The sequence below is a fragment of the Pristiophorus japonicus genome, chromosome 20 (genome assembly GCF_044704955.1).
Source record: "Pristiophorus japonicus isolate sPriJap1 chromosome 20, sPriJap1.hap1, whole genome shotgun sequence".
NCBI lineage: Eukaryota > Metazoa > Chordata > Chondrichthyes > Pristiophoridae > Pristiophorus > Pristiophorus japonicus.
This window is the reverse complement of record NC_091996.1, coordinates 83356744-83384205: the sequence shown is the minus strand read 5'-3', so window position 1 is coordinate 83384205 and position 27462 is coordinate 83356744. Positions and strand designations below refer to the sequence as shown.

At 43.5% G+C, this 27462-nt stretch overlaps 1 protein-coding gene across 1 annotated transcript; it reads right to left on the bottom strand.

Annotated features, from left to right (window-relative positions):
- Positions 1 to 14741: 14741 nt before the first annotated feature.
- Positions 14742 to 26373, bottom strand: LOC139232807 (probable G-protein coupled receptor 139). Its single transcript, XM_070863300.1, has 2 exons — positions 26295 to 26373; positions 14742 to 15661 (listed from the first exon to the last, which is right to left on the bottom strand). Exons 1-2 carry the CDS (start codon positions 26371 to 26373, stop codon positions 14742 to 14744), a joined length of 999 nt encoding a protein of 332 aa, XP_070719401.1.
- Positions 26374 to 27462: the final 1089 nt, after the last annotated feature.

Genomic DNA, 27462 nt, shown 5'->3' with positions numbered 1-27462 from the left:
ACACATGCGCACAACGCCATTGCTAGGGATGCTTTTTTTTGGGACTTCCGGTTTCGGTGGGCGATCGTAACATCGCCGAAAATTCACATCGTCGGGCTTAGGCCGAGTGGAAAATCACAAAAAACAATGGGCCTTGTACCAGAGATCAGTCAGGCTGAGACGTCCTACATCACTGGAACAAGGCCCATTTTTTCCGGCAATGTCTCCCTAGTGGAAAGTCTAGCCCTCAACTCTTCTTCCAAGTCGTTAATATAGATTATAAATAGTTGGGGTCCCAGCACTGATCCCTGCAGCACCCCACAAGTTACTGGTTGCCAACCAGCGAATGAACCATTTATCCCGACTCTCTGTTAGTTAGCCAATCCTCTCTCCATGCGATTATATCACCCCCAACCCAGTGAACTTTTATCTTTTGCAGTAACCTTTTATGTGGCACCTTGTCAAATGCCTTCTGGAAGTCCAAATACACCACATCCACTGGTTTCCCTTTATCCACCCTGTTCATTACATCCTCAAAGAACTCCAGCAAATTTGTCAAACATGACTTCCCCTTCATAAATCCATGCTGACTCTGCCTGACCAAATTTTGCTTTTTCAAGTGTCCTGCTACTGCTTATTTAATAATGAACTCCAACATTTTCCCAACCACAGATGTTAGGCTAACTGGTCTATAGTTTCCTGCTTTTTGTCTGCCTCCTTTTTTAAATAGGGGTGTTACATTTGCAGTTTTCCAATCTGCTTGGACTTCCCCAGAATCCAGGGAATTTTGGTAAATTACAACCAATGCATCCACAATCCCTGCCGCTACTTCTCTTAAGACCCGAGGATGCCAGCCATCAGGTCCAGGGGATTTATCTGCCTTTAGTCCCATTATCTTACTGAGTACCACCTCCTTAGTGATTGTGATTGTGTTAAGTTCCTCCCCTCTATAGCCCCTTGACTATCCACTGTCGGAATATTGTTAGTGTCCTCTACCATAAAGACTGATACAAAATATTTGTTCAGAGTTTCTGCCATCTCCATGTTCCCCATTACTAATTCCCCGGTCTCGTCCTCTAAGGGACCAACATTTACTTTAGCCACTCTTTTCCTTTTTATAAACCTATAGAAATTATTGCTATCTGTTTTTATATTTTGTGCTAGTTTACTTTCATAGTGTATCTTCCCTTTCTTCATCATTTTTGTAGTCGTTCTTTGCTGGCGTTTAAAAGCTTCCCAGTCTTCTGTCCTCCCACTAGTTGTGGCCGCTTTGTATGCCCTTGTTTTTAATTGGATATTGTCCTTTATTTCTTTAGTTAGCCAAACCTGCCCCTCTTTCAGCCATGTTTCTGTAAGGGTTATAATGTCATTCTCCCAAGTGTCTACCTGTGCTCTTAGCTTATCCGCCTTATTTGCTATACTCCTTGCATTAAAGTATATACCATTCAGCACAGGAAGACCTCCATGCTTACTACATACTAAGCCCTGTTTCCTCTGTCTTACAGATTCGCTTTCTAGATTCTTGCTATCCAATTTCTGCTTTACTTCCTTCCCTTTTGAATTCATTCTCAGGTTCCCATCCCCCTGCCAAGCTAGTCCCAACAGAACTAGCAAAACTGGTCTCGATATGGACCACGACCTCTAGCTGTTTGCCTCCACCCCCAGGATGCCCTGCATCTACTCTGTGACATCCTTGACCCTGGCACCAGGGAGGCACAAAACCATTCGGGAGTCACTTCTACTGCCGCAGAAATGCCTGTCTGTTCCCCTACTTATAGTATCCCCTATCAATAGGGCTCTTTTTTTCTTCATCCCTCCCCCCTGTGCAGCTGAGCCGTGATATCCCCGTGATATTCTGTGTTGAACTGTTTCTTTGTAAACGTTGTATTTTAAATGTCACGAAAGACTGTGACATAATAAAATAGAACGAGGATGACCATACAGGATGGAACTCGCGATTTTGGTGTTATTGGTAACTTTTCTAGCAACTGAGCTAACCAACCATGCAAGCAGTGGTTTGTCGTTAAAGTTTACACTTTTAAGTTGAAATTAATTCAAACTAATCGCCTGGTGAGAAAATGGATCTTGCACCATTTTTCTCGGCGGTTTTCTCTGCCGTTAAGGGGAAACTAAGTAAAACGGGTGCTTTTTAAAACCTTTTGGGCTAGAACCTCCACTTTTTTTTTTGCATGCTTAACACCCACTTAACGGCCATTTTACCGCTGAAATGACGTATGACGTCCATATATCGCCCATTTTGGCATTTTTTGGAAACTTATCACCAAGTGTTACTTTCTCCATGTGCTTAACACTTGGAAAAAATATTTCCCCCTGCTCACTTTTTTTGGGTGGAATCAGCAGAATGTGCGAAATCAACGCCCATAATATCGCCCAGTGTTACTTTCTGCCCCCCTCTCCTTCTTCTCCCCACCTCTACCCCTTCCCCTCCTCGCTCCAAGGCGCCTGGCCGAGGAGCTCCTCAGGTGGTGCCTCATTGGGGCGATGAAGGCAGATGCGGTTGTTGCACGGGTACGGGAGCAGGGGTTGCCAAGCGGGCAACATTCTCTGATGCAGAAGTAGGATCTTGGTCCTTGCTCTCATCTGTCTTTCGCAGTGGTGATGCGGAACCTAGGGATGGAGTGCCGCGCTCGGGAACCACTGGCAGGCCTGTGGCAACAGTGTTCCTGGCTATCGTGTCCAGGGCTCTACCATACGCGGAATGTACTCGGTCATTGTGGCCAGCTATCGGGATATGCCCCCCAATGCTTCGATGAGCTGGTCACCAATGTCTACAATCCTCCTGGACAACTGTACCATCTCTCTACTCTCATGTTGTGCACGTGGAACAGACCTGCCACATCCACGAGGCCTCCACGGGGTCGTCACCATCCTGGGGACAAATGGGGTGCCCTGTGGCGAGGTGCTTGGGGCCGGTACCTCTAGAGTGGAGGTGAGAATGACCGGAGGACCACTAGATGACCTTGGGGTGGAATGGGTTCTGGAGGGTGGCAATGCAGGTTCTTCGAAGCTGTGGAGAACAGACCCAGCGGATTGACGGGCGACAATCAGAGCCCCTCAGCACCAGATGTAGTAGAATCGTCCGCCGACTCCTGCCCCGCGCCCCCACCTTCTGGCCCCTGTGGTCTTGCCTGGGCCGCACTGCTGGCTGAGGTGCAAAACACAAATTAGGTTATTAGAGGAGAAGGAGGTGCTAGGGTGACAAGGTGAGTCCAGCGCTGCACACAGCATGTGCACGACAAAAGCACCACTGCTATCAAAATCATCACAGACATCACATTTCATGACCATCAACACATTGTGCATTGCAATGATTTTCATTAGGCCAGCATTATTTATAGGACAATTTTAGCAATCATCTCTCATATATGATTGTTGGATATGAGTGGGTGTGGCATCTATAGACTTTACATGACACAACTTTACTCACGTGGCATCACTTCAGGGTCTGCAGATATATCCGTGGCTGTCCGGGGTTGCTTTCCCACGAGTGCAAACATTCACTCATCCATGTCAGTGATGTCGCTGGGGACTGGTGGCCACCCACCCGTTCGGCTCTGCATGGACCTCATCGTCGATAGCTTCTCCTGTAAAAGGTGACAGGACGACATGGCATGAGATCATTGCGTGATATCATTGCTAGGTACTGTCACAGAGACTGATACAACACATAACCGACAGATGTAATCACGATTATTATGATAATTGTCATTCTTTACCTAAAGACGCACACCGTGACTGCAGGCTTTGAGTAAAACATTCCCGGTAAAAGTGCAAGACTTCACATCTGCTGATAGTCACTCATGACTGTTACAAATCAAATTATATAAATACATAAGTACATGTAAATCAATGTAACAGGTCATTCCATCGTTTTCAGCATTGGTTGCCCTCATGCACCTCGTTGGTGAGAGCACTCTGCTATCTCGGTGCATATCTTCTGGTAGGCCTTTGGGGTGGGCTCCCCACACCCTCCCTCTGTCAAATCACCCCAGCGTAACTCGCAGAAGGGAGGCATTTGCTTCATCCGAGAACCTCCTGGCTCTTTTGCGGCTTCCAATGTGTTCCTCTCCCACCTCATTGCTCTCTCCAGCGTCAGTCTCCACAGCGGGCTGTGATGCCTCCTCCTCTCTCTCCATTATAGGCCAAATTCGGTCAAATATGTGGCTGGTAACACCTATCTTTTTGTTTGCCTACTTGCTGTGAAGCTCGAAAGTCTCCCTCCTTCCTCTCGAAGCAGACACACCACACCCAGCCACGCCTTCAGTCCCTCTGAGCTCCCTCTCTCTCTGTCTCCTCTTCTGCACAAGTCATGGTGACCCTTGACCTCCACAATCACGGGAATCGAGCATTGCCATGCTGTTGCTAAGGACGGCCGCGTTTTACGGAAGAAGGTCAAAAAAATGTAATGCTACCGCCCATTTCATATTGCTCACGTTAACGACCATTTTCAAAAGTGGAGACTAGGTGGTTTGAGAATGGGCGAGAAGCCAGCGATCTGAAAACCCTTTTTTACCGCCCACGCTGGAAATGGGTTCAAGCCCTTAGTCTGAGGCTGCGGTTGGGCCTAGGAAGGGGGAAGATTGGCATGAAAAAAAATGTTAAAAAATATTCCCAAGGCACTTTTACACCTAATCGCTGTTTATTTATCAATAACCTTTAAATTACCTTTCTTTGCAGAGTGCTCACCTAGTGTCCTATTTAAGCAGCTTTCACAGGCGGTTCCCTCGGTGATCTGGACTGGCTTCTGTCCAGATCGCCTTTATTGCAAAGGGGATGGAATATAAAAGCAGGGACGTCTTGCCACAGCTATACAGGGTATTGGTGAGGCCACACCTGGAATACGGTGTGCAGTTTTGGTTTCCATATTTATGAAAGGATATATTTGCTTTGGAGCCAGTTCAGAGAAGGTTTACTAGGTTGATTCCGGAGATGAGGGGGTTGAGTAGGTTGGGCCTCTACTCATTGGAGTTCAGAAGAATGAGAGGTGATCTTATCAAAACGTATAAGATTATGAGGGGGCTTGACAAGGTGGATGCAGAGAGGATGTTTCCACTGATGGGGGATGTTATGTTCATAATAAAATAAAGTAACTGAGTACTGTAGGTGTGAGTAAGTGTGACCTTAGTTCCTTTATTCTACTCCAGAGTGCCAGTACAGCATGGCTGGCCTGCTTATATACAGTGCTCCCAAGGGATGCTGGGATCCCTGGGGACTCCAACGGATATGCCCTCAGGCGGCAGTATAATACTGGTTACATAGGGTTGCATACATAGCATCACTCCCTCCCAAAGTCAATAGTACACTTATTTACATGGTGAAACGATCGATGGCCTTTCACTCCCATTCGATCGTCTCGGTACAAATGCAGATGTAGGTGAGTTGGTTGGTTCTTTGCTGGGCTGCTGGGCTGCTGGGCTGCTGGCCTTGCCGGGCTGCTGGGGATGGTGAGTTCAGCTTCGTGGTCAACCGTGATGTCGGTTGCCACTTGTGTGCATGTTGCAGGGTCGAAGTTGGTGGCATCCTCTTTGGGTTGCTTGTGGCTGTTGGTGAATCGCAGTTTGGTTTGCTCCAAATGTTTTCTGCACATTAGTCCATTGGCCAGTTTGACTTGAAACACCTTACTCCCTTCTTTGGCGATGACACTGCCAGCAAGCCATTTGGGACCATGTCCATAGTTGAGTACAAATATAGGGTCATTGACTTCAATATCGCATTACAAGTTTGTGTGATCATGGTACACACTTTGTTGATGCCGCCTGCCCTCGACGTGATCATGGAGATCAGATTGGACAAGACAAAGCCTTGTTTTGAGCGCCCTTTCCTGAGCAGCTTGGCTGGGGGAACCCCGGTGAGTGAGTGGGGTCTGGTGCGGTAGCTGAGTAGGACTCGGGACAGGCGGGTCTGCATGAAGACTTCCGACTCACGTTTCAAGCTTTGCTTGATGGTTTGGACTGCCCGTTCTGCCTGGCCATTGGATGTGGGCTTGAAAGAGGCAGATGTGACGTGCTTGATCCCATTGCAGGTCATGAATTCCTTGAATTCAGCACTAGTGAAACACGGCCCATTGTCGCTGACAAGGATATCCGGCAGGCCGTGTGTGTAAAACATGGCTCATAGGCTTTCGATGGTGGCAGTGGACGTGCTTACAGACATTATTACACATTCAATCCATTTTGAATAAGCATCCACAAAAACCAAGAACATTTTGCCTAGGAATGGGCCCCAAAAGTCAACGTGAATCCTAGACTACGGTTTGGAGGGCCATGACCACAAACTTAATGGTGCCTCTCTGGGTGCATTGCTCAGTTGAGAGCAAGTGTTGCATTGGTGCACGCATGACTCTAAGTCTGCGTCGATGCCGGAACACCACACATAGGAACTGCCTATAGCTTTCATCATTACAATGCCTGGGTGGGTACTGTGTAGGTCACGTATGAATGTTTCCCTGCCTTTCTTAGGCAAAACCAAGCGATTGCCCCACAAAAGACAGTCTGCCTGTATGGACATTTCATCTTTGCGCTGCTGGAACGGCTTGATCTCTTCATGCATCTCCGCTGGGACGCTGGACCAGCTCCCATGGAGGACATAGTTTTATACCAGGGACAGTAAAGGATCCTGACTGGTCCAGGTCCTGATCTGGCGGGCCGTAACGGGTGACTTTTCATTTTCGAATGCATCTGTCACCAAGAGCAAGTCTGCAGGCTGTGCCATTTCCACCCTGGTGGCGGGCAATGGTAGCCGACTGAGAGCTTCAGCGCAGTTCTCTAAGCCTGGTCTGTGGTGGATTACATAGTTGTATGCAGACAGCGTGAGCGCCACCTTTGGATGCGGGCAGAGGCATTGGTGTTAAACCCTTTGCTTTCTGAGAATAGCGATGTGAGCGGCTTATGGTCAGTTTATAGCTCAAATTTGAGACCAAACAGATACTGGTGCATTTTTTCACCCCGTAAACGCATGCCAGAGCTTCTTTTTCAATCATGCTGTAAGCCCTTTCGGCCTTGGACAAACTCCTAGATGCATAGGCAACCGGTTGCAATGTTTCTGATTCGTTAGCCTGTTGTAATACACTCCCAACCCCGTATGACAACGCATTGCAAGCTAGCACTAATCGTTTACATGGGTTATGCAGAACAAGCAGTTTTTTGAAACATAACAGATTTCTGGCTTTCTCAAAAGCAGTCTCTTGTGATTACCCCCATACCCAGTCATCTCCCTTGTGCAGTAGCACATGTAGGGGTTCTAGCAAGGTGCTTAACCCGGGTAGGAAATTACTGAAATAGTTGAGGAATCCCAGCAATGACCGCAGCTCTGATATGTTCTTGTGGTCTCGGCGCGTTCTGGATGGCCTCTGGACACTGGAATTCCGTTCAGTTCAACTTTTAACATGATCGGTGGACATTTCGTGGTGAAGGTGTGTACCCGGTACACTTCTGCCTCCTCAGTTCGAGTCTCTCGTTCAGCCTGATGCACCATGGATCGATCTTCCTCTGCAACGTGGTGGTTTGCAGGGTTTGCAGCTTGTCTGCACATTCGCTGGTGGTGTCCCATTGTTCCACAGTCTTTGCACGCGTAGTGTTTGAAGCGGCATTGATGGGCTTGATGATCACCTCCGCAGCGCCAACAAGGTGTTAACTGCCTCGCATTAACGTTTGATGTCAGACTCTGGCTCATCTGAGGTCGGGCAGCTGCCAGCGTGTACATTCTTCCGTATGCACTCCTGCCCAAAAGCGATGCTACTTTATGTACAGTACTAGCTGAAACCTCTTTATGCTGCAAAATTTGTTTGGTGTTATCGCTGGTGGACATAAATGCCTGGGCTATCGTTATGGCTTTGCTCAGATTCGGTGTTTCAACAGTCAATAGTTTGCGAAGGATAACCTCATGGCCAATGCCATGCAGAAAAAAGTCTCTTAGTATTTGCTCAAGGAATCCAAATTCACAATGTCCTCCAAGGCGCCTTAGTTCAGAGATGTAGCTCTCCACTTCCTGGCCTTCAGACCGTTGACACGTGTAGAACCAATACCTTGCCATCAAAATGCTTTCCTTCGGATTTAGGTGCTCCCGGACCAGCGTGCACAGTTCTTCATAGGATTTGGTTGTTGGTTTCACCAGAACTAGAAGATTCTTCATGAGACCATAGGTTGTTGCCCCACAGAGGGTAAGTAAGATCGCCCTTCGTTTGGCAGCGTTCTTGTTCCCTTCCAGCTCATTGGCCACGAAGTATTGGTCAAGTTGCTCCACGAAGGCCTCCCAATCATCCCCTTCTGAGAATTTCTCCAGGATACCAACAGTTCTGTGCATTTTCGCGTGGTTGTTCGTTATCTTGTCACCAATTGTTACGCTCATGATCAAGTGATATGACTGAGTACTGTATGCAATGAATAAGTGTGACCTTAGCTCCTTTAATTAAACTCCGGAGTGTTGGTACATCATGGGAGGCCTGCTTATATACAGTGCTCCCAAAGGATGCTGGGATCCCTTGGGACTCCAACAGGAAGGCCCTCTGGTGGTGGTGTGATGCAGGTTGCCAAGGGTTACATATATAACAGGTAGTATAATGGGCGAAATGCAGAAAGTAACCCTCGGCGACATTCTGGGCTGTATTTGTGTGTTAGTTTCCATTATGAATATTCTGGGTGGTGCACGACTTATGATGTCATAATTAAAAAAAATATGGGTGTGCCTGTCAGCTAATTCATGCTGTTAACTCTATGCAAAAAGTTATGCTGGCAATAAATTGGTGATAATTGGGCATTAGTTTCCATTTTTAAACAAATATGGGTGTTAAACGCAATAGCAGTTAAATGAGCAGTAACTGGGTGGTAGCTTATTTTCCTTGGGTTCTGTAACAGCAACACTCCGGACCTGTGTGATTGGGACAGGGAAAATCACCAGCACATCCAGGAGGAGGAAAGGCAGACTCATCGGGGAATTGGGCCCAGCGAGTGCAAGAATAAGAGGGGAACATTTTCAATTCAGAAATGAAGGAAGTGTGTGACAATGCCAGACTTGTTTTAGACACTGAATCTGTGTTTTGTTTTAGCTGCTGTATCTGTTGTCTTTTTCCCATACTTTCTACGTTTTCTTTAAGGTTCTTGTTACTCTCGCTCCATCTCTATCCCTGCACCCTCTCTCTGTCACTCTCTCTACATCTCTACATCTCTACATCTCTATCTATGTTACTCCCTCCATTGCTATCTCTACCTGTCTGCGTTACTTGCTCTCCATCTCTATATTTCCATACGTGTAATTCAGGCCCTTCCCCATTTCACCCTTCACTGTTTGTTACTAGCACACCATCTCCCTCTTTCTCTCTCAGTCATTCTCTCTACCGATTATATCTCCATCTCTAATCCGCTCTCTTCTACTCTTTCTCCATCTCTATATTTTCCTCTTTTTGTTAATCATCCATTTACATAACTCTCTGCCTTTCTATTTCTTTCTCATATCTCTATTGCTATCTCTCCATCGCTTTTTGTCCTTCTCTCTATTACTCTCTCTCCATTTCAACTCACCTTCACTGTTATTCTCCATCTCTATCTCTCACTTTTATTTAATTCTCAAGTCCTAGCTCTCCATTTATTTCTCCGTTGCTCACTTTCTAGCTCTCCCTCTCTCAGTTACTCTCTCCCTATTGCTATCTCTCCATCTATCAGTCTCTCTGTTTATCGCAACCTATACATCTGTTTCCCTCTGTCTCTACCTCGCTGGCTCTTTACCCTGTCTGACAGTTGCTCTCTGTGTGGGGGAGAGGGGAAGAGGTGGATCCGTGTATGGGAGAGGGGTGTGTCCAATGTGTGGTCCAGATCAGGGAGAAGTGGATGGAATCTTGTGGCTGCAGAGGTGGATCCTGGTGGGGGGGAAGTGGCAAGTACAAGTGGAGGAAATGAGAGGAGGAATGGGAGGGGTGGAAATGGGCGATGGGAGGAGAAGGGGAGGACGGAGCTTGTGTGAGGGAAGGGAGTTGGGTGTGTTCATGTGGGGAACATTGTGTCTATTTTTTTCTCGCTCGTCCCAGTGTCTCTCTCTGTCCCTTTCTCCCTAACCGTTTCTCCCACTCTGTCTTTTACATCTATACCTCTCTCTCTCTCTCTCTCTCCGAGTCTCTGTTTCTCTCCATATCCCTGTTTCTCTCTGTCACACAAACACTCCCTTTTCCTATCTGCGTCTTTTTGTATGTCTCTTATCTCTCTTTCTCTGCCCCAATCTTTCTCTATTTCCATGCCTCTGACATCTGACTCTCACTTTATTTGTCTCCTCCTCTCTCTTTATCCAGATCCCTTTATCTCTCCGTCTCTTTTGTGTTCCCTCTCCCTGCCCCAGTCTTTGTTCTGCCTATCGCTTCCCCAGTTTATTTTGCTATCTCTCTCTATCTCGCAATGTGTCTCTCTCATTCCCTCTCTCTCAATCTCTCTATGTCCTCATCTCTCTTGCTCTACCTCTCTTGTTCTCTCTTTCGTTCTGTTACTTTCTCTCCACGCGTGTCTCTCACTCCCTCTTATTATCTCAATGGTCATATTTATCTTTCTCGCTCTGGCGCTCTCACTCTCTCTGTTCCTTTCTTTCTCTCTGTCCTCTGCCGCAACCTCTCTTGCTCTGTACCTTGCTCTTAATATCCATGTTTTTCTCTCTCTCTATTTCTGTCTCTCAGTCTCTCAATCCCTCTCTTTCTGTACCTGTGTGTCCTTGCTTTTATTTTCGTCCTTGTCAATGGCAACTGCGGATGGGCATAAATATTCCCCATTCCCATTGTGTTGCTTAAATTGAATTTAATAAGTTCCTCCAGTTGATTTATTCATAGTTTCCATTTTAGTAATAGTATTCCCTCTTCTGTGAAACCAGATGCAAAGTATATGTTTATTGATTCTACCATTACTCTGTTGTTTATTCGAGGAGTGTATGTGTCTGTCCTCAATGGGTCCATATCTCCCTTCGCCACTCTGTTACTCTTAATACAGACTGAAATTCTTGTACTATTTGCCTTTATATTCATTGAAAGATTACTTTTCGTGTTTCCTTTTTTAAGCTCTGAATATTTTATTTGTGTTCCTTTGTTGCTCTCTGTATTTCTGCCAGGCCAGTGGAGTACCACTTTTATGTCCCTTTAGGATGATAGGAACAACAGTAGGCCATTCAGCACCACGAGCATTTTGAACCTTTAACTTAAATTATGGCTCTTTTGTATCCTAACCCCACCTAGCCGCCGTGGTTCCACATCCCTTAAATACTCTTACAGAAGAAAGGATATCAATCTCAGTTTTGATATTTCTAATTGCGCTGGCGTTAACCTTCTAGCGTTGAGAGCTCCACATTGCCACTACCCTCTTGTTAGATTCAATTTTCCTCCCTCAGCGATCAAAAATAAAAATGAATACCCAAAATCATCATTTGTATTTTATTTTTGTGTAATTGAGTTTTACAAGCGGAAACACACAGCTATAGAACCAATTCTGAACAATTCAAATTTGAGGCAGATTCTAAGTTCCTTGGGGAAATATTTTGGCCCATTGAACGAAATTGCAAAGCCCTTGACCATAAACTGCAGTTATAGAATGTCGTTCAATCTAGCGCTGGGCAGGCACATTTCCAACTGATCACTCTTCTCGAGCTCTGTTAGCAGTTTGACCCTTGCAGATGCAAACCTGAAAATAACATGCAGTGTTTTGTCGAATTTCTAAAGCGAAAGGGAACAGGGGTGAAATACGATATGTTCACAAAATAATACGGTAACAATTATAGCATTTTTAAACTTTTAAAATATCGTGTTTTCGATGAGCTCTAGCCAGAGAAACATTTGCTGATGGCTAATTAGTAAATTCATGTTAAAAAGTGACAGATTTCATTGTGAAGTGACAATGCCTCTGATGCTTCTCATTAAAGGAGAGATTGTGCTCACACATCCAACAATCCAGAGGGACTAATATGGATTTCCCAGCGCCCATTCATAAGGACCTTCATCAATTCTGATGCACCACCCATCTACCTGACACCAAACATATATAAACCTTAGAATATGTGGATTGCCCTATGCCATTGCAAACCATTGGTCAGATCGCCGAGCGCTGAGCGCGCCATGAAATAAATCTGGAGCCTCACGCCTGTTGCCCGTGAACAGCACTGGACTTTCTGTGCAATCTGCCTGTGTGTTTCTCCACAAAACAAATATGTTTAAGGTGCATCAGCTGCAGGGTGCCACATGTGAAATTGTGCAACTAGTGCAATATCTCTAATTGGTCAGATATTGTAGCAGGCCATTAGTATACAATGGTATTTTGCTCAAACATCGTTCCACCTCCCCTCAACGCTGACTTCAATTTTCCCATCTTTAACCTTGTGTTCCTCTCTAAAATCCTCAATCAATATGTCGACAGCCATCTGTGTGGCAACCAGTCCCACAACTCTCCATGCATATCACTTCACTCTGGTTCCCACTGTGAGTGCAGTACCCAGGCCTATGGTGTCAACATCATCAATAATATGGTCTGTAACCATGAGCTCTAGTCCTCATTGACCACTCTGTGAGATTCTACCTGAAGGCTCATTCCACCATTCTCCAATACCCTCGGTCTATGAACAAATGCAATCACCACATCTTCAACTTGAGATTCTTCCCCATTCTGCACGGGCACCATCAGGACTCCTGATTGTTCCCCATTGACATTTTGCCCCTGTTCAGCATCACGCATTGATATGGGACCAGTGACAAGATGGAGGCTCAATCAGCCAGATCCACAATGGTTCACTGTTTATGGTGAGCAACACAGAGAGATAGCAGCAGGGTGAGATAGATTGAGATGTGACTGACCACATTATAAAAGAACATAAGAACATGGAACATAAGAAATAGCAGCTGGAGAAGGCCACTTGTACATTTGGGCCGACTTCACCATTCAACAAGATCATGGCTGATCTTCTACCTCAACTCCGCATTCCCGCACTATCCCCATATCCTTTAATTATCTTCATTCCCAAAAATGTATAGACCTCTGTCTTCAATATATTCAACGGCTGAGTATCTACAGCTCTCTGGGGTAGCGAATTCCAAAGATTCACAACTCTTTGAGTGAAGTAATTTCTCCTCATTTCAGTCCAAAAATGGCCGACCCTTTAGTTTGAGATTGTGACCCCATGTTCTAGATTCTCCAGCTAGGGGTAATATCTTCTCAGCATTAACCATGTCAAGCACATTAAGAATTGTATATGTTTCAATTAGATCGCAACGGATTCTCTTAAAGTCAAGGAAACATAGGACTAATCCACTCCATCTCTCCAGACAGGGCCATCGCCTCACCACAGAAACCTGCCTAGTGAACTTTTGTTGCACGAAGGCAAGTATATATTTCCTTTGGTAATGAGACCAGAACTGTACACAGTACTCCAGGTGTGGCCTCAACAATGCCCTGTATGATTGTAATAAGACTTCTTTAACTGTTATACTGGAATTCATTTGTAACAAATGCTAACATACCATTTAATTTCCTAATTGCTTGTTGTACCTGCATGTTAACTATCCATCATTCATGAACCTCTGAATACAAACATTTTCTAGTGTGTCACTATTCAAAAATATTCTGCTTTTTTGTTTTTGCTACCAAAGTAACTTCATATTTCCACACATCTTATTCCATCTGCCATGATCCTGCCCACTCAGTCAATCGTTCTGCAGCCTCTTTGCGTCCTCCTCACAGCTTACTTTCCCACGTAACATTGTATCATCAGCAAACTTACATAGGTTCCGCTCAGTCCCTTCAGATTAAGGTGTAACCGAGTACATTGAGTAACAGTGATACAACAGCAGATGGATGTAGATTAAGGTGCATAAAAGTAAAGTGAGTGACACAAAGTGACACCGGCAGTCGGAGATTCAAAGTAAAGTTACTGAGTACAGTGATGCAGAGAAAGTAGCAGAGGGAGATAGAGAGCAGAGTTACTAAGTACTGTGATGCAGTGAGAGACGCCAGCAGATGGAGATAGAGAGCAGAGTTACCGAGTACAGTGATGCAGAGAGACACCAGCAGAGGGAAGAAAATGAGTGGAGTTACTGATTACAGTGATGCACAGAAACCAGCAGAGGGAGATAGAGAGTAGAGTTACCGTGTACAGTGATGCAGCGAAACCAGCAGAGGGAGATAGAGAGTAGTTACCGAGCACAGTGATGCAGAGAGTGACACCAGCAGAGGGAGATAGGGAGTAGAGTTACCGCGTACAGTGATGCAGAGAAACCAGCAGAGGGAGATAAATAAAGGTGTGATGGAGAACATTCTGTGTTGTTTTATATTTTGGCAATGATGGAACACATTCTAGGGCCCAATATTTAATGGTGGCTTATCGAATATCTTATATGTGTAAAGATAAAATGATCCGCACTGATGTAAGTGAAAAAAAATCGAGAAAATGGGATCCAGTGTCACTGTCGCCCGGTTTGAATACGGGCTAAGATGAACTTCACCAGCACTGCTTTAGATTTTAAAACTGGTGTTGCAGATCTGCCGCCCTTATAGAACCTGTCCAACTGTGATTCTCATTGATTAAAAACAAAATAGAACTTCTGCTATTTTGATAATGAGTACTGGATCCACAAAACCAGTGTTCTGTGCAACCAATAAGTTATTATCTATCCTGAAAGATGATAATAGACTATAAATGAATTTTCATGATGCCCGTGTTCTCCTATTGCTCAGTCCCTTTGGTAAATGTCCGTGGTCATTGTGATATGAAGTAGAAATGTGATGTTGGGGAAGTCAGTCCTGCAACTTGCATAATTCAACTGATTTATGAATTAGTGTAAAGGGATATTTGAGCACATTGAGCATCTCCTCTCTGAACTTACTCTGGGTCGCTGTGTAAATGGCCGTGTTTGTGCAGGAACTCAGGAGCTGAAGCATAGTTCCAGCATGTTCAAAATTTGGAAAAGGGCTAAACAATGACCTGCGACTAAAGGCGTTTGTAATTCGATAAAAGAAGAAATACACAACTGTCGTCATCCAGAATAGGATGAAACTGCCGGATATGGCGAATAGTAAAATGATGGACTTTCTGCGGTTCCTCATCTCGGGATCCTTGTCATTCTCACTATTGCTGCCACCCCGGAGTTTCCTTCGGGCCCGACTGGCCACTAAAATGTGTCTGACGGTGAGAGCGTTCAACAGTAAAATCACACAGAAGGGAAGCAATGGGGTTAACAGCTGTTCAAACCAAGAAAAAGCTCTCCATGTGAGTGCAATATAAAACTGTACTTTTGCACGGCAACCCCGCGGTATGTTATTAGCTGTAATATAAGGAGTATATACAAAGGGCCAGGGAATGTTCTTTAAACAGAACAGTGTGCTCACGGTCACTATAACCACAGCTGAGGTTCTCTCGGTGCAATATTTGGTTTTCAGCTTCTGACAACAAATGGCTACAAACCGATCAAAGGTAAAAGCGACCGTTAACCAAACAGAACTGTCTGTGGCAGTCGGAGCCAGGAAGTGAATGAATCTGCACACAGGAGTGTAGTACAGGAAAGTGTTCCACCAATACAGGTCAGCGATCCAATGTAATATCACATCACAGACAATCACCATCAGATCCGCTGTCGCCATGGCCACCAGGTAGCGAGTGATGCATTTGGAGAGGCCGCACTTTCCATGGGACAGGATCACAATCGCCACCAAGTTCACTGTGTGTACAGGAACAAAAAACAATCACATCTTTAAACGGAGTCAAGAGTGCAGCATCAGTTGGCTTCATGTACATGCAATATTGAATAATTCTCCTCGCCCTGTGCTCCCCTCTCCTTTGGATTGTGACACGATATCAGAGGTCAAAGATGCTTCGTCCGTCACAAGATTCTTTATCTGTGAGATTTCACGTTGAGTTTCCACAGGCACTTCGAATCTAGGGTGCTCCATAAAATAAGCCAACGCTGAGGATATGATGAACCAGGAGAAATCGCAGCACCAAGAACAAATGGTAGGAGGGGAAGGATAATAGGCACAAGAAGCGAAGAGAACAAATGATAAATGAAACACGACAGAAGAAAACACCAAGAAGTAAATTGACAGGAGAGAAGACAACAACAATGATAAAAAGAGCAGGATTGTAGAGAGCACCAAATATGGAAGGAGCAGGAGAGACCACACCAAGGATTACAGCAGCAGGATGAAAGATAACATCAAGGATAAAAGGAGCAGCAGGCACAATGACACCAAGAATAAGTGAAGGAGGAGAGAAGAGAACATCAAGGTTAAAAGAGAGTAGGCAGAGCTGACAAGTTCAAATTGTATGTAGTGAGTAGAAAGCAGCAAACTGTGGTTACAATTAAACAGTAAAAAAGTTGGCTCCCGTTACCATTTAGTTTTACCAATTAGCCAAGTTTTGGCATTCCTAATTGAGTGAATGACAAAGGCTTGAAGAACTACCTACTATATTTACCAGGCACAGTGTGTAAATCGCAACACAATATGTTAAGTGGTGCGGCAGACACATTACCTTCCAAATGTCACTTACCAGGTACTCCAATTGCCGCGAGAATGGGGTAATATACGATCTCGACCCAATAAACCAATGCAAAATGCATCTTCTGTGTGAAGAGGATACCTACTGGTGTTGGAGGTGATCACTCCGACTGCAGTAATGAAAGAACAATAGTAAAATCGTGGTTTATTTATAGAGTAGTGACTCCCGAATGATGCTACTAGATTGCACAACTAGAGTTATTAGTTACAGGTTGCTGAACAAACAATGCACCATCTGGCTTTCCAATTTTAAACTCATAAGACAATGAGCCATTTCTTAAAAAAACAGATGGTGGTTACCGTTGGGAACAAGAGCTAAAAGATCTAAATAGAACATAAGATATTATTGTAATTTGCATCATAAGAAAGTAAGCAAACTTCCAAACTTAGCCGATTAATGTGACTTGTTTTTTTGATTGAAATCTAGTATTCAGTCTTCCATTCTATCTCCTTCCCACTCATATCTCCTCTTTCACAGTTCCCTTTTCACAGTCTCTTCCATTTTACTCTCACGCCCTCTCCACTATCTCATTGTCATTAATACAGTAATGCAATCGCACTCAATTCTAATATATCACATTTCTTCATCTCTCTCTTGCTCTCCCATTACTTCCTCTCTTCCTCTGTCTCTCTGTGACTTCCTCTCCCTCACAATCTCTTTCCATTTCATTCCATCTGTCCTGCTAACTCAGGAGTGAGCAGTTATTGGGGATGGAGGGCCACTGAACATGTTTTGGTGAGCTGCTGTGCGCCGCACATCAATGTTCCCCTAAGGCATGTGGCTGCCCTGCCATGCAACAATCGCATGGTCCCACACAGCTCGCTATCCAGCTGCTGCTGCTGTAAAGGATGCTGCGCGTTTGCGGGTGCACAATGCCCGGCCCCGGAGCAAATTTAAAGGGACCCCATGTGGAAGAATTTAGATGGAACATTACTTACACAGAAACATTGCATGAACATAAATTCAGATAGTAGTCAGCTGCTATCTTACATATAGTGAATATTAAATGTTGAATATTGTGTACAGTTTTGGTCTCCTAATCTGAGGAAGGACATTCATGCTAATGAGGGAGTGCAGCGAAGGTTCCCAGACTGATTCCCGGGATGGCAGGACTGACAAATGAAGAAAGGCTCGATCGACTAGGCTTATATTCACTGGAATTTAGAAGTTTGAGAGGGGATCTCATAGAAACATATAAAATTCTGACGGGATTGGACAGGTTAGATGCAGGAAGAATGTTCCCGATGTTGTGGAAGTCCAGAACCAGGGGTCACAGTCTAAGGGTAAGGGGTAAGCCATTTAGGACCAAGATGAGGAGAAACTTCTTCACTCAGAGAATTGTGAACCTGTGTAATTCTCTACCACAGAAAGTTGCTGAGGCCAGTTCGTTAGATATATTCAAAAGGGAGTTAGATGTGGCCCTTATGGCTGAAGGGATCAAGGGGTATGGAGTGAAAGCAGGAGTGGGGTACTGAAGTTGCATGATCAGCCATGATCATGTTGAATGGTGGTGCAAGCTCGAAGGGCCGAATGGCCTACTCCTGCTCCTATTTTCTATGTTTCTATGTATTGGATACTGCTTAGAAATAAATCAAAGATACATTTTGAAAACAGGGTGTCAAATAGAACGGTAGACACTTTAGATCCTGTGACAGCATCATTGACCCACCTCAGTCCTCCTTGTGCCCCTTTGCAAAGATTACTACTGCAGGCCGAATTGGTGGCAGCTGAAAACTCCCCTGCCGTTGTACCCTGGATACCGGGAGAGGAAAGATGCATTGCCGGTCACTTTCTTCTGTAAAAGACTTGTGGAGATGAGCAGCCACGACTCTGCACTAAAATGTATATGGCATATTCCAGTACGCAATGCATTCTGGGTACGGACGTGCGCCATTGGGGCCCAGAATCAAGGAACGGATCCTTTTCAGATCGGGCCAGGGAAAATCACTTCAGCGGGTTATTAATTTGAATGAAGTATTACTGGCTGCAGTTCGGGTCTGTCTTTGACCCATGGAAAGTGAAAGTGGATAGTTAAATGTACAGCTCGAGCTCCGGCTCGCGTTCTATTTCTGTTCCATCCAGTGGGCGGGATAGAATGACCTGGTGGGCCGGATATGGCCCTGGGACCGTTTTTGTCCACCACTGTGCTAATTCCACCTTTCCCTTCATTGGGAGAGGGAGGTGTGGTTCGCCCTCTGACAGGCTGCGGATAAGTCACGCCGGATGAAGAGGCATAATGCCCCGTAGTCAAAATCACAGAGGGTATTATTTGTGTCTTTGATTCACGGCTATGGCAGCGGCAGAAAGATGATTGGATATATTGAAACATGGGATTTCTGGACAGAATGGCAACAACACTTTTAATTCAACACATTTGAAGAGGACATGGAGTTTGCCAGGACATCCTGCTACAGAGGAGGGGATTAATGATGGCTGACTGACAATAAAGGGTCAGTACCTGAACAGACGGAATAGTTACTATGTCAAGTCGCCAGTGGGTCACGGGGAATTTTGGATTCTCAGCAGTTCTGTCTGAATGGGGTCAAGGAGAAAAATGTGTGTTCCTTGGACAAGATAAACTTGGAGAGGACGTCAAACGAGATAGGAGAAAAATTGCAGTAGGACGTGGATTTAAAGTTATAACAGGAGCGGGTCATCGGCAAATATGCTTTAAAGGGAACAGGAGAAGATGGGAGAACTTCAAAGGAAACTGAATTGGCGGCGGCAATGGTACTGAGCAAGCAGTTCATGAGCTTCTGGTTCTTGTTGTGATCAGTGATGGTCGAGGGGGTAGAGGAGAGAGGTTTGACCGGAAGTTTGGCACTGCACAATGTACGCTGGCGGCGCGGTTGCAACGCTAACCTGATGCTATGGAAATGGACGATTTTGGCAAAGTCGAATAAGGCGAAAAAGGAATCATGTGTTCCAGTCAGATCTATTGATGTGCGGCTAAACCTGTTGCCCACCAGACATTCCCCATTAGACTTCAGGGAGTGCAGATTGGGGCCTTACCAGGGTGAACTACCCGGATAGGAGAGCGAGCAAACTTTACTCGGGACAAAGGCGACAGAGATGGAGGTGAGGGAATGGCTGTACTTTCCAATCAAGTTCAATGCAATATGATACAAGGGTAAGTAACGGATCTGTTTGCGTTTTCGAGCAGGGATTCATACAGTCATACGTTGAAAATATGTGGATCAACTTACTTGACATCCCCAGTTGCAGTGAAAAAGTCCGAAAATTCTCCAGCCGGTTGTGTTAGGTTTTGAAAGTCGTAACTCCATTAAACAGACAAGGCAGCAGAACAGAGTGAGGTCGAAAGAGAGAGACAATTCGTAAGAGAGAATGAAAGATAGACCGGTTGAGAAAGATGGACAGAGACAAGAAAACAAAGAGAAAGATACAGAGAGAAATAAATAGAGCGAGAGACAGAGAGACTGAGATAGAAAAACTAAGGCAGTATGTTAAATCTAGAGACAGAACACGGAAAAAAGACAAAAAGGGGGAGAACAAATTCTGAGTTTAAAAGACTATTTTTCCGATGGAAGTCGATAAATGGCAAATATTAAACGTGCAGCGTATAGCTTTACAGAGAACAGAAGCAAAATACTGGGTATGCTGTAAAGCTGAAATAAAGACAGAAAATGCTGCAAACACTGAGCAGGCAGATGCATCTGTGGAGAGAAAAATAGAGATAATGTTTCAGAGCGATGACCTTGCATCGGTACAGGACTATGATAGAGATTTAACAGGTTATAAGCAAGTGCAGATCCAAGTAGAAGGCTGTGGGGAGATGGAATAGCATGAACCTGTGTATCATTAAATAACAAAGTCCAAGTCCGAATCAGACAGAGAGAGAGATTGTGGCAGAGTAGCTGCAAGGTACATAATAAGAACATAAGAATTAGGAACAGGAGTAGGCCATCTAGCCCCTCGAGCCTGCTCCGCCATTCAAAAAGATCATGGCTGATCTGGCCGTGGACTCAGCTCCACTTACCCACCCGCTCCCCATACCCTGTAATTCCCTTATTGGTTAAAAATGTATCTATCTGTGATTTGAATACATTCAATGAGCTAGCCTCAACTGCTTCCCTGTGCAGAGAATTCCCGAGATTCACAACCCTCTTGGAGAAGAAATTCCTTCTCAACTTGGTTTTAAATTGGCTCCCCCGTATTTTGAGACTGTGCCCCCTTGGTCTAGTCTCGCCGACCAGTGGAAACAACCTCTCTGCCTCTATCTTGTCTATCCGTTTCATTATTTTAAATGTTTCTATAAGATCACCCCTCATCCTTCTGAACTCCAACGAGTAAAGACCCAGTCTACTCAATCTATCATCATAAGGTAACCCCCTCATCTCCGGAATCAGTCTCTGTACCCCCTCCAAAGCAAGTATATCCTTCCTTAAGTAAGGTGACCAAAACTGCACGCAGTACTCCAGGTGCGGCCCTGTACAGTTGCAGCAGGACCTCCCTGCTTTTGTACTCCATCCCTCTTGCAATGAAGGCCAACATTCCATTCGCCTTCCTGATTACCTGCTGTACCTGCAAACTAACTTTTTGGGATTCATGCACAAGGACCCCCAGGTCCCTCTGCACTGCAGCATGTTGTAATTTCTCCCCATTCAAATAATATTCCCTTTTACTGTTTTTTTTCCCCAGGTGGATGACCTCACATTTTCCTACATTGTATTCCATCTGCCAAACCTTAGCCCATTCGCTTAACCTATCTAAATCTCTTTGCAGCCTCTCTGTGTCCTCTACACAACCCGCTTCCCCACTAACCTTTGTGTCATCTGCAAATTTTGTTACACTACACTCTGTCCCCTCCTCCAGGTCATCTATGTATATTGTCATCTATGTATATTGTAAACAGTTGTGGTCCCAGCACCGATCCCTGTGGCACACCACTAACCACCGATTTCCAACCTGAAAAGGACCCATTTATCCCAACTCTCTGCTTTCTGTTAGCCAGCCAATTCTCTATCCATGCTAATACATTTCCGCTGACTCCGCATACCTTTATCTTCTGCAGTAATCCTTTGTGTGGCACCTTATCGAATGCCTTTTGGAAATCTAAATACACCACATCCATCGGTACACCTCTATCCACCATGCTCATTATATCTTCAAAGAATTCCAGTAAATTGGTTAAACATAATTTCCCCTTCATGAATCCATGTTGCGTCTGCTTGATTGCACTATTCCTATCTAGATGTCCTGCTATTTCTTCCTCAATGATAGCTTCAAGCATTTTCTCCACGACAGATGTTAAACTAACCGGCCTATAGTTACCTGCCTTTTGTCTGCCCCCTTTTTTAAACAGAGGCGTTACATTAGCTGCTTTCCAATCCACTGGTACCTCCCCAGAGTCCAGAGAATTTTGGTAGATTATAACCAATGCATCTGCTATAACTTCTGCCATCTCTGTTAATACCCTGGGATGTATTTCATCAGGACCAGTAGACTTGTCTACCTTGAGTCACATTAGCCTGTCCAGCACCACCTCCCTAGTGATAGTGATTGTCTCAAGGTCCTCCCTTCCCACATTCCCGTGACCAGCAATTTTTGGCATGGTTTTTGTGTCTTCCACTGTGAAGACCGAAGCAAAATAATTGTTTAAAGTCTCAGCCATTTCCACATTTCCCATTACTAAATCCCCCTTCTCATCTTCTAAAGGATCAACATTTACTTTAGTCACTCTTTTCCTTTTTATATATCAGTAAAAGCTTTTACTATCTGTTTTTATGTTTTACGCAAGTTTACTTTCGTAATCGATCTTTCCTTTCTTTATTGCTTTCTTAGTCATACTTTGCTGTGGTTTAAAATTTTCCCAATCTTCTCGTTTCCCATTATTCTTGGCCACCTTATATGCATTGGTTTTTAATTTGATACTCTCCTTTATTTCCTTGGTTATCCATGGCTGGTCATCCCTTCTCCTATCGCCCTTCTTTTTCACTGGAATATATTTTTGTTGCGCACTATGAAAGAGCTCCTTAAAAGTCCTCCACTGTTCCTCAATTGTGCCACCGTAAAAGGGGGTGGCAATGGGACAATAAAGATTGAATGATACTGTTACCAGGCGAGGGGGCGAACCCAAGCAGGCACCATGGGATCTTAAGTCGAACGTCTTGAAAAAAGACTTGATATTATATTGCGCCTTTAAAGACCACCGGATGTCCCAAAGCACTTTACAGCCAATGAAGTACTTTTTGAACTGTAGTACTGCTGTAATGAAGACAACCACTCGCTCACCCTCGTACATAAAGCATGTGCTCAAGTTTGAAATGAATGTGATCCGGGTGTAAGTAACGGGTCTGCTTCCGCATAGAATCCTGGAATCCGAGAATGATACGGCACACAACGAGGCTACTGGGAACATCGTGCGATTGCCAGAGCTACCCAATTTATCCCACTCACACTTGCTCTTTCTATTCTTTAATTTATTCATTCACAGGATGTGTACGTCACCAGAAAGGTCAGCATTTATTGCCCATCCCAAATTGCCCTCGAGAAGGTGTTGGTGAGCCACCTTCCTGAATACAACTGAATGTCTCGCTGGGCCATTTCAGAGGGCAGTTAAGAGTCAACCACATTACTGTGGGTCTGGCGTCAAACATTGGCCAGACCAGGTAAGGACGGCAGATTTCCTTCCATTAGTAAACCAAGTGGATTTAATGACAGTCCGGTAGTTATACGGTGCACCATTATTAATACTAGCTTTAAATTCCAAATTTATTTAATTAACTGAATTTATATTCGCTATGACTCAAGACACCGGATCATTAGCCCAGGTTACAGATTACTGGCCCAGTAACATAACGACAATGCCACATGTTTCCCACAGCCCTGCGAATGTTTCCTTTACAAGTATATATCCGCTTCCCTTTTGTAAGTTACTATTGAAACTGCTTCTGCCGAGCTTTCAGTGAACCCACTCACCAAGCAGGCACCGCTAAATAAAATTACACCTCCTGTCAGATTGTTCATTTTTAATTTTTCTCTGGAGATTTCTATTGCACAGAGGCAGACAGATAAAAGAGAGAAACAGAAAACAGAGAGACAGTTTGCGACAGAAATGAGAGAAAGCCAGACAGAAAGAGAGAAAGCGAGAGAGAGATACATAGAGAGACAGTGACAGAGCTTCTATTAATATAAAGGTAAACTTAAGCTCAGTGGACGGGAAGTTTACACCTTCCCACGATATGATGAGAGCAAGGACACGGGGATATTAAGAAGTTTCGGAAAGATAATCCTTTGAAGTTTTGAGCTTAAAGCAGGTACGTACAGGGATCGCAATCATAACCAACGCCATTCCACGTGGCCACTGCAAGCCACGGTGAAGCTTCAGAGGATAACGTCCTTCAGAAGGTGAATTCAGGACAACAGATCCATCAATTGATTGAGGGAAGACAACGCATTGAGAAACCTAAAATGGACCTTCGGATATACAGGTGAACAGACATTTTGGAGCATGGACAAACCGCGCTTATTATGGGCTGCTTGAATAATTGAAGGTAGTTCTATCTTTCTTTCTGTCAATCTTTTTTTCTTTCCTTCACTATTTCTTTCTTTCCTTCATTATTCCTAGCTTTCTCTCCATTTGTCTTCCTTCCTTCCTTTCTTTCTGTCTGTCTTTTCTGCTTACTTTCTTGCCTCTTACGCTTTCTCTTTCTTTTTTCATTCTTTCTGTTTTGCTCACTATTTTTCTTTAGCCCTTTTTCTCTCACTTACCTTCCTCCATCTTCCTGCCTTCCTCCGTTCATTACTTCATTCCTTCCTCTCATTCTATATGTCTTTCTTTCTTCTTTTATTTCACTCCTTCTTTCTTTTTTTCCTTCATTCTTTCTTCCCTCTCTTTCTTTCTTTCTTTCTTTCTTTCTTTCTTTCTTTCTTTCTTTCTTTCTTTCTTTCTTTCTTTCTTTCGTTCTTCCAATCTCTCTTCCATTCTATATTTCTTTCTTTCTATCTTTCCTTCTATCAATCTTTGTTCTATCGTTCTCTCTATCTTTCTGTCTTTCTTTAATTTATTTCTGTCTTTCTCTCTTCCCTTCTTTCTATCTGTCTTTCGTATTTTCTATCATTCTTTCTTTCCTTCTTTCTTTCTTCCTTTGACTCTACTCTTCTTTCTATTTCTTTCTTCATTCTTTCTTTCATTCATTGTTTTTCCTTTCTTTCATTATTTACTTCTTTCTCTCTTTCTTTCTTTCTCTCTTCCATCCTACCATCCTTCCTTCCTTTTCTTCGTTCCTTCGTTCAATATTATCTTTTTTCTTCCTATCGTTCTATCTTTTGTTCTCTCTTCCTATCTTCTATTCTTTCTTTCTTCGTTAATTATTTCCTTTCTTTTCTTACCTTATTTATTGCACACTTTACTTCTTTCAGTCTTTCTATCGTTCTTTCTTTCTACCAATCTCTTTCTTTCTTTCTATCGTTCTTTTCAATTTTTCTTCCTTTCTATCTGTTTTTGTTTCAGTCTCATCTTTCTTTCTAACTCTCTCTTTCTTTTTTATTCATTTTCAACTTTCTCCTTCTTCTGTTTCCCGATATTCCATGTTCCACTTATTGCTGTGAAAAATGCTGTAGATATGAGAACATTTTCTTTCTTTCTTCCTTTCATTCTTTCTTCCTTTCTTGTTCCTTGTTCCCTTTCATTCTTTATTTCTTACTTCCATTATTTCTTTAATCTTTCATTCTTTCCTTCTTTCTTTCATTCTCTTACTTTCTTACTTTATTTCTACCTTCCTTTCTTTCTTTCTAAATTTCTTTTACACATTTCTTCTTTTCTTTCTTTCATAATTTTTTATCCCATTTTTTATTTCTATCTCCCTTTTTCTCTTGATTCATTACTTTAATGCTTTTTTTCTAGATTGATTTCCTTTGTTTCTTCTTTGTTTCTTTCCTTCTTTCTTTCACACTTTTTCTTTCCTTCATTCTTCCTAGCTTTCTCTTCATTTGTCGTCCTTCCTTCCTTTCTTTCTGTCTTTGCTGCTTTCTTTCTTTCTTTTTTGCACTTTACTTTTTCCTTTATTTCTCATTCTTTCTGTTTTTATCTCTCATTTTGATTTTTTCTTTTCTGCTGACTTATCTTACTCCAACATACTGCCTTCCTTCGTTTATTACTTCGTTCCTTCCTCTCTTTCTTTACATCTTCCTTTCATCATTTCTTTCCTTCGTTCGTTCTTTCTTTCCTCTCTATCTTTCCTTTTTTTAATTGATTTACAGCCTTCTTTATTTGGTGCGTTTCATAATGTCCCATGTTACACTTATTGTTGCGAAATAAGCAAGGGCATGATTTCCTTTCATCATTGTCTGTCTCTTTCATCCTTACTTCCTTCAATGCATTGTTTATAACTTTCTTTTTCTTTCTTTTCTTTCTCTGCCTCACTTTTTTCTTCCTTTCCATTATTAGCTCTATATTCTTCTACTCTCGTTAGTCTATTTGATAATGGCCCATGCTGCCCTAATGTGATCTCCAAGTCATTGATGCCAGTTCGGACAACATCTTACATTACTATTCCCTGAATTTGCTATAAATGCTGAGTCAGAATGGCAGATCAGCACTTGCGTTATGACCTTTTCAGAATAGAGCTGGTTATTTGGTTGTACAAATCAATCCTAACAGATGCATCACAAATGCATTGGTGAACTAATCTGGTTCAGCTGTCTCAATTTCCAACACTCGAAGTTAATATCACTGTTTCTGAATAGTTACGTTAGAATTTGATGTTTGAGTTGCTGATTAATATTGTTCAGCTCATTTAAAGTTTTTACTTCGAATAATGAATAGGCATTACCAAAGTAATCCCATGCCGAGTTGATACGGTTCCTCCTGTCTCCAGATAGGAACCCGTGCAACGCTGGTCCGTTCTTCATATTTCTCATTAGGATGCACACTGATTGAAAGGGGAATGACTATTGTTACAAGCATTACATCTATTATGATTCACAATTAAATGAACTTCATTAACTGTAATTCTTTTCCTTTGTAATTTTAGTGACCCTGAATATCCATTTAGTGAGCATGGAGCTTAACGTGACTGTACCTCGGCTCATCCAACAATTGACCATTGGTATTCCAGGAGCAGAAAATCCGACTGTGCCTCAAGACTCATATCCAAAACAAGTAGCGATTCAGTATTTAATATTAATGACCAGGAGCAGAAAAGTGGAAAATATACATTAGAAGCATTGGATGGGAAGGGTGGATTTGTGTCATTGCACAGAAGTGCACAATACCTTGAACAAATGACATCATCAATGTATTACCACAGAGAGCTGGTGTCGCTAGCTTACTATTCAATTCCAAGGACATCATCAACTCAGACATTCCTCTTTATCCTATGTCGTTCTTTTCGCAGATCCAGAGCACTGGACATTAAAATCAAATATAACACTCCAACATCTAACTGCATGCACACTGCAATTCAAATTTGCAAACTTCCCAACTGTTCCTTCTCCGCCCTAGAAATAGTGGATGCATTGGTGATCATTTTCCAACAGTCTATCGACTCTGGATCAGTTCCCATGGACTGGAGGGTAGCGAATGTAACACCACTTTTTAAAAAAGGAGGGAAAGGGAAAACGCATAATTATAGACTGGTTAGCCTGACATCAGGAGTGGGGAAAATGTTGGAATCAATTATTAAGGATGAAATAACAGCGCATTTGGAAAGCAGTGACAGAATCGGTCCAAGTCAGCATGGATTTATGAAGGGGAAATCATGCTTGACGAATCTTCTGGGATTTTTTGAGGATGTAACTAGCAGAGTGGACAAGGGAGAACCACTGAATGTGGTGTTTTTGGACTTTCAAAAGACTTTTGACAAGTTTCCACACAGGAGATTGTTGCGCAAAATCAAAGCACATGGTATTGGGGCTAATGTACTGACGTGGATAGAGAACTGGTTGGCAGACAGGAAGCAGAGAGTAGGGATAAACGGATCCTTTTCAGAATGGCAGGCA